A 13,663-nucleotide genomic window follows, 5' to 3' on the forward strand; every position below is an offset into this window, starting at 1 on the left:
CTTCTGAGTGTGTTACAGCTTTACATGTAGATGATGTGATCGATCATGCTTGTTCTGAAACAATAACACATAGCTTCTCACTGTCACTGTGGCCAAAAGGCTCTCTGGGTAAAGGTGAATGTCACTGGAATTTATGGCATAGGCACAGGTCCTTTATTCATGGCTAGAGGAATAACATGGAAGTGGAGTGGGCTCTGGGAATGTTGTTCGAAGGGAAGGACCAAAAAGGCCTGCACACCACTGCTTCCAGTGGGTTTTATCTATTCATTTGTTTATTCCATTGTCTTCATGGGGATGTCTAGAGAAAGAAAGCTTTCTCCAATGTTGGATAGGATGCTGAACCATTAATGATTTTGACAAGTTAGGGAGAGAGTCTGCATCACTCCTTAAAAGGGTGAAATTGGAGGCATTTGACAGAACCTTTCCTTTTTTTTAAAATAAGAGGATCTGCATAAAATTTGTTTTACTCTTCACAATAAATGTTGTCAATAAGAAACTTGCTGACTGAAAATTTCCCCGTTGATGTCCCAACGTTTTTCCTTTCTTTTCCTAGCACTGCAGGATTTGCAAGGAGATGTTGTTTACTACACTCTCTTCTTGAATTCTACTGATGAGAGAAGATCTCTGAGAATCCAGGCTGATGTAAACTCTGTAGTCATAGATGATTTGCAGCCCAACACAGAGTATCAGATATTTTCTCAAGTTTTTAATGGAGTCCACAGCATCAACAGTGAAGTTGTGCATGTGACTACCTCAGATGGAGGTTGGTTAGCAGTGAATGCAGCTTGGCTTAAAATCTGAGAATGAAATTGATTGATTTTTGTTAGGGTTGAGATCAGTCATCCTTCCATTATAAAATTTCCGGTATAAAAGGAAAAAGGTCTAAAACGTTAAAATGCTTAAGTGCTGCTTGTCATCATGTGGTGGATCAATAAACGGTCCCACTGAGAGAGAAGCAAAAGCTCTAATAGCAGATATTAACCCAGTTTGTTCTCATCTTCTGCTGCATATTCCTGTCTGTGTGCACTAAGTTTGGAACTGAGTTCATATCAATAAATGGTGGAATTTAGAAACAATTAATGGGTTTTTTAAACGATCTGCTCTGTGAAGCAACGTGCTTTTGACATGACAGTTGTACACAGGGTCTCTCCTGAGTCACTAGAAACTCTGGGTGTAAGTTCAGCCTCTAAGAAAATGCTTTATGAGTCATTTCTATGCCAGTGGGCAAGTGCATAGCTGGGGGTGGAGGATAAAATAATAATAATAAAAAAAATTTGCGCATCTGAAATGTGTTTAGAATGGTCTTTCTAATCTTTTTGCTTTATAAAGTCTCATTATAAACATTATAATATCATTACCTCAGAAGCAAGTGTTCCAGGTCATTAGCAAAGCACTTTAAGGGAGGATTCCATTTCCTTTCTCATGCCAAAGGTCAGCACCTTTTGTTTATAAAATGGAATTGATGGTAAGGGCAATTTTTCAACTGGTAAAGATGGGTTCTTATGATAAAAATAGGTCTTTGCACGGTTATTTCTGACATGCTTAGATAATTATGTAATTTAACGCTAAGGAAGGTGTTGGCTTTTTTCTTTTTTTTTAAAATAAATGTTAGACTTCATCATTACCTATAGTAATCAACATTTGAAATCATTTACATAATGGCAATATTGTATATTGCTTCATCTGTAAGGCTTATAATGTCACGTTCCATCAGACATAAGGTATTTTGGTCTCAGGTTTTGCTTTAAAAGCAAAATGCTCTATTCTTTTTTTTTTTTCCTCTTTTGAAGAATTGGGATTGGGGAGATGTAAAAATAATATTTGCCTATTGGCAGTGCAGATGGGTGAATAATTTATCATCATATCTCACTGGCCACATACTACTGATGATTGACACTATGCTGCTGGTATAAAGCATTTTACCATCAGCTCTCATGATTTCTAACTGAGAGTATAATAAGCCAATTTACAGAAGACTACAGACTGTGATAACTTCATCAGAGGAAAGCAGATAAGCAGTGAACCCTTTGCTAAACCTAAATACTAATCTGCATTTGGTTAAACAAGTGCTTTTGCAGAGACAGCTGGAGTTTATTCAGTTTCTTCCTTTATTTCTAGAGCCTGAGGGCATGTTCCCTCCAGAGGTTGTCATCATCAACAGTACAGCTGTACGTGTCATCTGGACATCGCCTTCAAACCCGAATGGTGTTGTCACAGGCTACTCTGTCTATGTAAATAACCAGCAGTACAAGACTGGAATGAGCGAGCCGGGATCCTTTCTTTTGGCAGATTTTTCTCCCTTCACCGTGTATGATATACAGGTTAGAGTATCTTTTCTGGGTTCTGTAACATACTTGAATTTTACTCATTTACTTCTACTTGGATTTCCAAGAAGAATATTGTTTCATGAATTTCTTTACACACATGGACATGTGTTTGCACTGATGCTCACGTGCATATCCATACAAGGCATACTTTTATTTTTAGCATATTTTGGTTTGTGTACACTTTTCATAACACAAATTTCCATTATCTCTTTTTTCAAAGTGTCAAAACTCCATTTACTTTCCCCTAAATGCTCTGTGCTTCAGCATTAGCAAAGCCCCAACATATATTACAAGGAGGCAAAGATTCTACTCCTACTCATTAAAAGAAAATTAGAATTGTTTAAGAAACATCAGGCCTGCATGATATATCTGTACAGTGAAATAATGAAGTTGCATTTGACATGCCATTATCAATTTTTTTCCTTATCCTTTTGAGGAGAAAGCAGAGCTGATCTCTGAAATCATCATAGTACTTTCTATGGTCTTAATACATGCAACATTTTTTCTTTGCTTTTCCCTTTCTCTCTGCCTCTCTAGTCAGATATCTAGTGAAAGGCAAAATACTGTGGGCAGAAGCATAATAATAAAAATTTAAAAAAATTCTTTCTGTCCCGACTTTGTATTAATATATTCAAGAAATGGATTTTGACACTTAATTGTAACTATCCCTGTCTATTTCATGAAGCTTTGGTTTACATTATTATATATGAGACAAACTTAGTAGTACCGTGTATACTTCATTCTGAAAATTTGCAGCCAGGTACTGCATGCCATAAATAAACATCACAGACAGGCACACTGGAACAGATTTCTATGTTCCAGCCCCTCTGAAGCAGCAAACCTCCATCCATGAATACACATATGACTTTCTGAATGCCACTTGGAAACACATTTGTCTTTTCTCAATAACAATGCAAATTCAGTGTACTGCCTCACTTATAGACCTTCTATATTAATTTACCATGGCCACCTTCTGTTGCTTGAGATGTTAATTATTCTTCTCTTCTGCTTTGCTAGTATTTATATTTGCATCAATGTGATAGGTAAAACCAAAATATTTTTGGTTTTTGGCCTTTATTTTTTTTTTCCTTTTGATTCTTTTTCTTCTTTTCCGGGAAACAATACTATCTTGGATGCATGTGCATCTCATTGGTAAACTTACTGCATTATTTTTATTTTCATTTTCATGCTTTTTTAAAATTTTGAGTAACTTCTGTGTTGACAATGCAGAAACAATGTTATGATCCTTCACTACCTATTTCACTTCGCCCCTTCTTAGTTTAATCCCAGGAACTGAAGGAATAAGTATTTATTTCTGTGTTATTTTTCCATTAAAAATTGTATGATTTCTATTTTCATTTCTCACTTTTAGTTTACAGAATAGATATGAAGGTATAGAGAACACTAAGGAAAAAATATTTTTATTTTTATGTCAGAATATATGGTAGGAATAGAAACCTTACTGAAGGCCTCAGATGAAAGCACGTTTTTACTCAGTATTGTGTACCAGGGTTTACATATACATGCAAAAAAACAAATTCACTGCAACTCTTTTGGTGATATTTTAATAGAAAACAGTAATTAATGCCAGAGGGCTGCATATACCCTTCTTTTGAAAACGGTGTGGGAGAATGTGATACAGTGCAGTATATCTTTGGCAGATATACTTATCTCAAAGCTGCAGTATTTTCCTGGATGTATGGAATCTGTTAAATAGGAAAGAATTCCATCTTGGGTGAAGAGAAAGTCTGAACATGTAGCGGAGTTGAAAAATTCCTGCAGCTGAGTATGTGAACCTCATGTTCCTCTCCATCAGATTGAAGCCTGCACGGTGTATGCCTGCGTGAGGAGCAACGGGACCCAGATCACCACTGTGGAAGATGAGCCAAAGCAGCTGTCAGCACCCATTATTCACATAATTGGCTCAAGGTACTGTGCTATAGGTGGCTTTCATGTCTCAGGGAGATTTGTAGCAGGAATGGGGACCAGAATGTAAAGTTGTCTTCTCAAAATTGAGTAAGGTGCATAAAAGAATTCAGTATACACTTTGAAAACATTTTTAGTGGTTGTTATCTTTGGTCTTGGAGTTTTTGTGCTGAAAGATCAATCAAAGAAGTCTCACCCTTGGTTGATTGTATATACCCATTTGGGTATCATTGTGCTGTGATAATAAATAAGGCATAAGTGGAAATAGTTACAAGAAGAAGTGTAGTGGAATGAAAATTATCACATTCTTCTGTCAGTTAAGAAGAGGAAGATTAATGTTCAGGGAGCAATGCGATGCTGATAATGGAAACTTAGAATAATTCTGGGTAAGAAAAGAAGTCACCTATCACAGCAGTATGAATTAGTAAGCTGTCTGGAAAGGCGTGCATATCTATGTCTCCTTGAACCACTGTTTGCAATCTGCCTATCCACTACATCCACGGGCATGGGCAAACTTCCTAATTGTAAAGAGAGCATCAAATCTGCAGTCCTTAGAAGCAGCCAAATAGTAACTTCCTCAGTGATTCTTTGGGAGTTCATATCTTCCAAAGACAACGTAAAACTAAACTTGCAAACACATTTTTCAGAATCACACCAACAATAAAGCAGTTAACCTCCTGTGTCTGTGTTAGCATTCCTGTGATTTTCCACTTCTGGTGGAGTATGCTTATTAGCAGAGTTTCTTTCATCAAAAGGAAAAAAAAATCTATTGAAAATAACTAGTATCTACCATCTGAGCCTTCCGAAATGGCCTGCAGAATGGGGTTGCTTCTCCAGTCTCTTAAGGACTTTGGCTTCCTGTTTGCTATTTGTATATTTTGCTTGAATTGAGCATTTGTCTCTGTTATAAGGGTGAAATTAAGCTTGCTATTTTTCTGTCACACATATAGATATAGTCAAATCTTGTTTGATGATAAGAACTCAGTTCAGGGTCTCATCTTTTGCCCTTGGCTTTAACTTATGTATGCCTTTGTCTGTATTGTCTGTACTTGTCTGTACTGCAAACACTTATGCATGTTTCTGCTATTATATATAGACTAAATATGTCATAACACATGAATGCAAAAGGATCAAAAATGCCTTCCTACTTTATAATCTGCTCAGCCAGAAACAGACTCTGTTTCTACACTGCCTTTTCCTACATGTCATATTACCATCAGCTGTTCTTATATCCCAAAAGAATACTAACTACTGATCGATTGCCCGGACATGTCTGGCCGTGGCCTACATGTGCCCCGGGTAGTTCATTTATTTGCCACGGTGGATTTGCTAGAGTGGAATTTAATCAATAGCTAATTCATTAATTCTGGTCCTCGAGTATGTAGGGATTGTGCAGTGTAAAAATGACTGGCTGGCTTCAGCTTTGATTGAAATATGACAAACACTACAGCTGACAGCCTTGGCAGGTCCTGGGCTGAATATGAATTTTGCTTATTTATCCTCTATAAAAGAAAAAGCTTGGGCAAAAAACCTCCCCAGTTTGTGTGGACAAGAGGACATTTTAATACATATCTTCAATACATCAGAGAGTGAAAAAAGGCTTTTCTGGAGTATAGACTCATGGGATACCTGAGTTATAATAAAGCCTGTGCAGTTTATTGTCTTTAATTGGAATCATGGCATTTTTCCCTCTTCTGAATCAGTTTGGGGGGCTGTATTATTGATGAGAATGCTGTAGGATAATGTCTTTGTAGCATGCACAAATAATTGTTTTAAAATTTGCCTCAAGGTGCTACATGACAGAAATTATAATTTCACCCACCAACTTAGAAGTCTTTCTGATAGCAGCTCCATCCACACTGTTCTAATGAAGGTTATACCACCAGAGCCATTATAAATACCTTACTTTTCCACCCCTTACAGTTAATAACTCAGCTTCAGGCTGAAACTTGGCACAAAAGGTCGCAGTCCTGATATAATTATTTTATAATGCCAAACTTCAAACAGAACACAGTATGGGACCCAATCCTGAAGTCCTAAGTCAGGTTCTGGTTTGTTGTGTTTCTTGCTTGCATTTAGAGTTTTTTGGGAGAGAGGTTGCATTGACCATGTTTAGGTAGAAACAGATGCCATTGAAATCAAGTATGCTTTTGGTTTGTTTTGTTTTTAGTTAGGACCTCAGGATTTGACTCTGTAGACAAGCATTTTATTTTATTGCACAATTTAGAAATTCTCTGAGTACTGAATGCAGGTGGATGCTGACTGAAAGTTTGGGTAGTGGATTTAATTCTCATGATGTGTTGGAAAATACTTCATTCTGCTTTAAAACACTCTTCTTTCTCTTTTTCCTTGTATCCAGCAATTCTGTTGCATGCCTAATTCAAAGGTTGATGGCTCAGAAAATACCATGTGGCCTAATTTAGGGAATCTAGGAAAAATCCTCCGTGGTTTCATGAAGAGAGGCCTCTTTAAGCACCTTGGGGAGGAACCAGAAACCCTGGTCAGGATGTAATGGAAAGCTCAAAGCAGATAAGGCCATGGGAGAAGAGTTAGGTGGGTTCTTTGGCTTGGTGTTCAGTATCACGGGACTTAGGAAGGTTTCTATATCAGTTGCTCTTTGTGGGTGAATGAGGAGGAGGCATTATTTCAAATGAACATGGTCGTGAAAAGATTTTAGGAAAAAAGTGGATAGAACGCAGCAACAAATTATTGGGATTATGGTATTTGTTCATGAGTTCTAAAGGACATCAAGTATGAAAGTGTCAAACTGCTGTGCTGTGTTAAAAAGCCTTTAAATTGGTCTAATTGCTGGACAAATGGAAGAGAAGAAAATGTAGTGCAGATTTCACCCAGGGGATATTGGTAACTAAAGATCAGGAAGTCTGATTTTCCATACTGGGGAGGTGGTCAGAGAGCCAGAAGACACCTGATCGCTCTCGCTGCTCTAGTCATGGGAAACACGAATCACGGAAAGATTTCTCCAGGAAGTTTGTAGCAACAACAGAAGCATGATGCCATTTATCAGACTGTCTGGCCTGTGTCATACTGCCTCTCTAATTATGTCAGCCCTGCATCCACGATGCAGCAGGTACTTAACTCCTGTGCAATAATGCTGCAGCAGTTGCTCAGGATGTGTGATCTCCTGATCAGGGAAGTATTTTATCCATTAGTCATTAATAATAGCAGTGTTCCCTATCTTAAGACTGTCAGGTGAATCTTGTGGGTTTTTTTTGTTTTGCTTCCAGCTCCTAAAGGTAAAGTCATTGAATCTTTGATGTTTTGATTTTAACTCTTGCATATGATGAGACTAACGGAACATTCATTATCAAGATTCTGAAATGAGGCCTTGATATATCTTTAATCTTCCTTGTTAAACCTTTAATACTGTGTTGAGAAAAAAAAATTAAAATCAGGAGTCCTTTTCTGCCTTATGGGCACTTGGAGCTGGTGATGAAGCAGGAAAACCCCAGAATTTTATTTCCACAGTGTTTTATCAAAATATGTCTGAAGTGATATCAAAATTCAAAAATACTGTTATTTTTCATGGATTTCTAAAAAAAAATATTTCTACCTAGAAATGCCAAAAATAATTGTCTTTACATCCATGAGCCAAATGATTTCACTTTGCTCTCTTTCACAAAAGAAAATACACTTTCGTGGATCAGTTTGAAACTGTTTATCTCCCAAAAGTGCTTTCATGGACCTTGTTGTCTGAAGCAGATTGTTTCTGTGAACCTGGCGAGGCTGCCTTGCCTGCTTCAGTATTTTCACCTGAGTGACAGCAGTGGGACTCATCTGGCATTGGAACTATCATAAAAGGGCAGACACTTGGAGTGTTCTCTGTGCAGACAAGGATTATACCCCACCTGCCAGGTGTTGCATGTTTTTTGTCTGTGCCTACAATTTGTGAGTCTGCTTCTGTAGGTCAGGCTGTGGGCACTTCCCAGGACAGACACAACTCCAGTGCATCCCACAGGGAGTGACTGGATAGAAGGAGAGGACGGGCAGGCTCTGTCCCCGTGTTCCTGCAGCTGTATCAGATGCACCACACGTGACACAGCTGCCTGCACACTAAAGTGCCCATCATGTCCCATTAAATCTGCACCTGCTCAAGAAGGTTTTCAGCTCAGGCTTCAGATGAGGGATGTCAAAAAGTCTCTGCAGTCCCATGAAAACCCTGCTGTTCTTTTTTAAACTGAGCTATGCACTGCTCTTGCTGTGTTTCCACAATTTGCCATGGGTGGCAAACATCAAGTGTAGGCATAACTGAAACACCCCTAAAATTGTGAAGGAGTCTGCTTATCTAGGAGCCGGGGCTGGAAGGTCATACCGAGCTTTACCTCGTTGGCAGTGGTCAGTGAATTCCCATTCCACACAATTTCCTTGTTCAGCTGCAGGTTTGTGTGATATCAGGCTATGTCCACCCCAAATGTGTATCTATCAAATAATAATAAAGGGATTGCTTGTTAAAGGAAAGCAATACATGCTGAGCTCTGCAGAAAAGGCAAAATGTTTGAATCATTGCATTAATTCTTAGGCCTAATTTGAAATTATATTAGAGAGAAATATCACTTGAAAATCTGCAAAAAGCTGGCACAATACTCTGAAAATGTACTCATGAGGGTCTGAATGACACTTGGAGAAAGCAAATCATTCAAAAATATGACTGGGAATGCTTTCTTTGCTCCTGTGATCTATTCTGTGCAAAGACCAGGAAAGAGTTACAATGGCATTTATAAAGGCTAAAGTACTACCCTTCTTTTCCTTTTCTTTTTACCTTTATTTCCTGAAGTTTGTACAATGTATTTGCCTGCTTTTCCAGTTTTAAGTGTAACATTATTTAAATGTGGGTGAGTGCATTTGTGTATGAGTTCATGTGTACATGGTAGAATAGGTAGAGAATACAAAATAGCAATGGATGGAATATGGAATTAAATCTATGGTTCAGATGAAGACCTTGGAATGATTATGGTGACTCTACAAGCCACCTATGAATTTATTCCCTCATAGGTGACATTAATTCCTGTTCTGCAAAGGCTTATTGCTGTGTGTATTCCTCTGTTTATACCTCAAGGAAGTGAAATAATTGTTCACTTATTTTTATTCTGTTAAGATGTCAAAGTTTATCTCAGCAGCTGCTGTTTCACTGTAGCATTTTCACTTTAAATTAATGCTAATTTCTGATGTCACTGGCATTCTGACAGTGACTGTGTAATTGGGACATGGAGATTAAAAAGAGGTACTTGGTGCCTAACTATGCAGTGTTGTCAGTCCTCCTATTGATCTACATGTAGCATTGGGATTCCTTCTCTCTACCCAAAGAGTCACAGTGAAAGAAATTTGTGTCTTATGCAAGACTCCACAGTGATTATACAAGAAATGAAGCATTCATTTGAAATATCAGTGGAAAATTTGTATTTTTGTTTCAAATGTCCCTTTTCATTTTTTTTTTTTTAGTTTATTGTAATGCTTAGTGATATTTTGAGGAAATAGCTCACACATTTTTAGTGGTGAGAGGCATGCTACAACTGAACATGATTTAACAATATCCTTTAAGATATTTTCTACCTTAAGCTGATGATGGTCTGATCTCAAACCTGAAATCAGCTACAGAATTTTGTTTTACAGACAGTCTTTGCAGGCTGCTGCAGCAATACTTTTGCACTCAGTCAGAAGTCTTGAGTCTTAGTCATGATAAGCACTTCCGGTTTTTACTTCTAATTTTATGTCAATGAAAATATTTAAGTACAGAAGGGAACTAGTGCTTACTGATGCTGTAAGTAGTTTTAATTCTATGCTGAAGAATACATCTCAAAGCAACATACTCTTTCTATTTTTAAGTAAGCATAAGGCAAGATTAAGACAAGCCTGTTCTAAATGGTGGCTGAGCACAGTGTGAGTAAGCTGCATTGGGAACAGCACAGAGGGAAAGGGATGGCCTTTAGCCCCCCCACTGCCCATCCTCTACCAGGTTCCTGTCTGAGAAAGGAACAGGCATACTGGTGCTGACAATAGCTATGCATCAGGAAAGGCATATTGTGTCCTTTCTCCTACCACTGAAATGAAAGGAGTAAAATGCTAGAAAGTTTATTACACTTAAGCTTCCAGAAGTGAGAACGAGATGTCATTTAAACAGCAACATTTAAGGACTTTGGTTGCATGTGTGATTTGTTTTCCTGGAGCATTAGCACATATTGACACTTTTTAAAAACTTTTATACCTTTGGTTATTTAAACACCTGTGAAATTTGTTATCCAGAACATTTTAGAAACTTGAAAATGTTTCACTCCATGTGAACTAGTGCAAAGAAGAACTATTATATGCTAATCATTTAATGTAAGTAGCTATAGAGACATAAATACATCCAAAAGTTGAACAGATGTTGATTTTTCTTATTGCAGATCTCTTCAAATCAACTGGGCATCTCCAGGACAGCCAAATGGCATTATCCTGGGGTATGAACTCTTACGTAAAGCGTGGCAGAAGTGTGCTTCATCAAAGACTCCAAGGAGCAGCAAAAGTAATAGAATGTGCATCTCATTAGAATGTAAAAAGGATGAAAATATCTGTGGAGAAGTGTGTTACCATCCAGAGTCGGAGGTACTTCTATATTTTTAAGTTATGTATATAATGAAAAATAATATTTTTAGGAATAGGTGTGTAAACCAAACCTCTCCAGTTATCAGAGGAAAGGAAGTGGAGGGTTCTGCTTCTTTGGATACCTTTCAGAGCCTTGATTTTAAAGTATCTTGAAACTCTTTAAAATCAAATGTGGATGTTAGAGCTCATACAGGGATAGCTGTCTGTGAGTCAGCTGATGACAGGTGATTCTGTTTAAGTCTTTGTTTGTTGACCTCATTTCTTCTGTTAGGAGAAATGAATTGGTAAGCATTTATGAATGTGTTTATTTGGTTTGGTGCAGTTTTGAAGTGAATCTTCAGATTGTTTTCATTTATTACCTGCTAGTTAAGGGTAGAAGTCATTTTAATACACGTGAATGAAATTCCTTGCACAGGAACCTGTGTTTCAAAAACCCTTCAAGTATGTTGCAGGTCTGGATGGGGATTTTGCTTTCCCAACCACTACGTGGACCACCTCACTTCACAAGCATGTATATGAAGTTTCTTCCCTTCAGAAAGCTTTGCTCCATGTGTCTAGTGCAGATGTTTATCCCAAGAATTCAGGCTATATACGTGTTCCCAAGTAAATCACACAAGCCACGTGTAATGAAGTTTGAGGAGTGTCACCTCTTGAGTCCACTGACACAATCCCATTGTGACAAATCACATGGTGGATACACCTAGATCTCAGTATGTATTTTTGCATCATGCTTGGGGCAATTGGCACCAACTTGGGAGGAGCTGTTGACTCTTCCGAAGGCAGAGAGGCCCTGCCGAGAGATCTCAGCAAATTAAGAGAGATGGACAACCACCAACTTTATGAAGTTTAACAAGGGAAAGTGCTGGATTCTGTATGTGGGAAAGGGCAACCCCTGTACATACATGGTAGCTCATATGGCTCCTTTTGCATAAAGTCATTGCACTTGACCCCTGAAAGGCCACAGGAAATTTCTAGCTGTATGTAGAATTTGAAAAATGCTGGCAAAACTATAAAGCTGCTTGCTGTGTGGGGAATCATTCAAATCCTGCATGGCAAATAGTGGTTATTAACCTGGCTTGCTGGTTTTTTTTCCTCCCTCTTAAATTATTCCTTGGTTTAATGCTTAATGACCAGATTCTCTGTAGAAAAAATCTATTTAGATTCCTACAAGTGGTTAGCTGTTACATGACAATGATGAGCAACTCTGAATGGGATCTATCATGATTTGTTAGATGCATTTTTAAATTATGGCTATTTTCAGGTTAATCTTCATATGAGTTCCTGTTGAGGAGTAGGATCAATAGCATAGCAGGAGTCTGTAATGGTTTTTATTGACAAATGAGGTAGAAAACTCTTAGTTTGAAAGTAAGATTTAATGTCATGAAATAGTGTCTCTATTTGTCAAAGACATCATCACATGTTCTGTGACTAAAGCAAACAATATGTATTCACAAGATTCACTGTCAGACAAGACAGTAATTAAGGGAGTGAGTTATTTGAGGGGTTCAAATCAAAATATAAATTATTCCAGCCAACACAGCTTAGCTTTTGAGTTCCCTCAAAAGCAATACTATATTAAATACAAGTATTTCTGAAATCTCACAAGAGAATTATAGGCAGCCCTTTTTTCTAAAGGTAAAATTATTTATTTCAGGTTTCTGGCACGTAGACTTTTACTACATCTTGGCATGTGCATGAATCAAATTTGTATTAAATTAGTTTTAGAAGTTTTCCTTTTCATTTTTATTTTTTCAGTCTTTGTACATTTATGATAACTTTGAGCTTGGAGAGCATTCATTTTTTTTTATATCTCGAGGCTTTCTAATTTTTTCTGATTAATTTTGCATTACATTGTTCTAATGGTCTCTGTGTTCTCTGAGCCTGTGGTTAGGAGTGGGTGCTATTTGTTAAGTAATGGATATATAATAAATGACTGGAAGGTCCACAGGAAACTGAAGCACTCACACATAAAATGACATGGGGGTAATTTTTGTGGGTGAATTGATTAAGCTTCCCCTCCCAATGCTTGGTCTGGTTTGCTATATGTATCTTCACTAGCCATCCAAAATGTCTGTAAGAGGCATCTACAGAGCTCTTGGTGCCTTTTGAGCCTTTTAAACTGGAGTTCTTGACAGGGACAGCATAAGGCAGTGGCAGTCCTCTCTCATTTTTTTATGGAAGTCACTGTCAGGCTTTATGCTGGTGTTTGTGGTCCTTGGATTTGCTAGTCTGCTGGACAGAAGTGAAAAGCAGCACTGACCAGTATATACTTGTTCCAAAAGCCTCTTGTCCCAGTGCCAGCTGCACTTCATAGAACTGAAGAATGGAAGGGAGTTGGAAGTTGGGTTGGAAGGGAGTTAAAGACCATCTACTTCCAACCCCTTTCCATGGGCAGGCACACTTTCCACTGGACCAGGTTGCTCAAAGTCCCATCCAGCCTGGCCCATTCACCATTCATTGTACAGCCAAATGTGAAGAGACACCACTGAGAATCAAATGCTGAGCAACTTAAATAATGTTCAGATCTAGAATGAAGTTTTTGGTTCATTTGATGATAGGCTGGTCAGCAGAAGCAGGCAGTTGTATATAAATAGATCCAATCGACAAAGAGGTTGTGGAGTTCTCACTTTTGCTCAAGTCACTTATTGCACCTTGTTTACAAGACAAAAACTGGATCTAATTTCCCTCTTGAAATTTTCTTGAACTCATGAGTATGAAGTGAGAGGAAAACCAGACCTCTTGTACAAAAATTATTTCAAGATATGTCTTTGGTTATTTACTAATCTTTCCTTAAGGATTTATGGATTACA

General features: G+C 37.9%; 1 protein-coding gene across 1 annotated transcript in view; it reads left to right on the forward strand.

Annotated features, from left to right (window-relative positions):
• Positions 1-13,663, forward strand: part of USH2A (usherin) — a 387,802-nt gene that overhangs the window by 266,911 nt on the left and 107,228 nt on the right. The window contains 4 exon segments of the mRNA XM_039569529.1: positions 554-763; positions 2,119-2,321; positions 4,144-4,256; positions 10,655-10,853. Coding sequence (XP_039425463.1) covers positions 554-763; positions 2,119-2,321; positions 4,144-4,256; positions 10,655-10,853 — 725 coding nt within the window.

This window comes from Corvus cornix, chromosome 3 (genome assembly GCF_000738735.6).
Source record: "Corvus cornix cornix isolate S_Up_H32 chromosome 3, ASM73873v5, whole genome shotgun sequence".
Taxonomy (NCBI): Eukaryota; Metazoa; Chordata; class Aves; order Passeriformes; family Corvidae; genus Corvus; species Corvus cornix.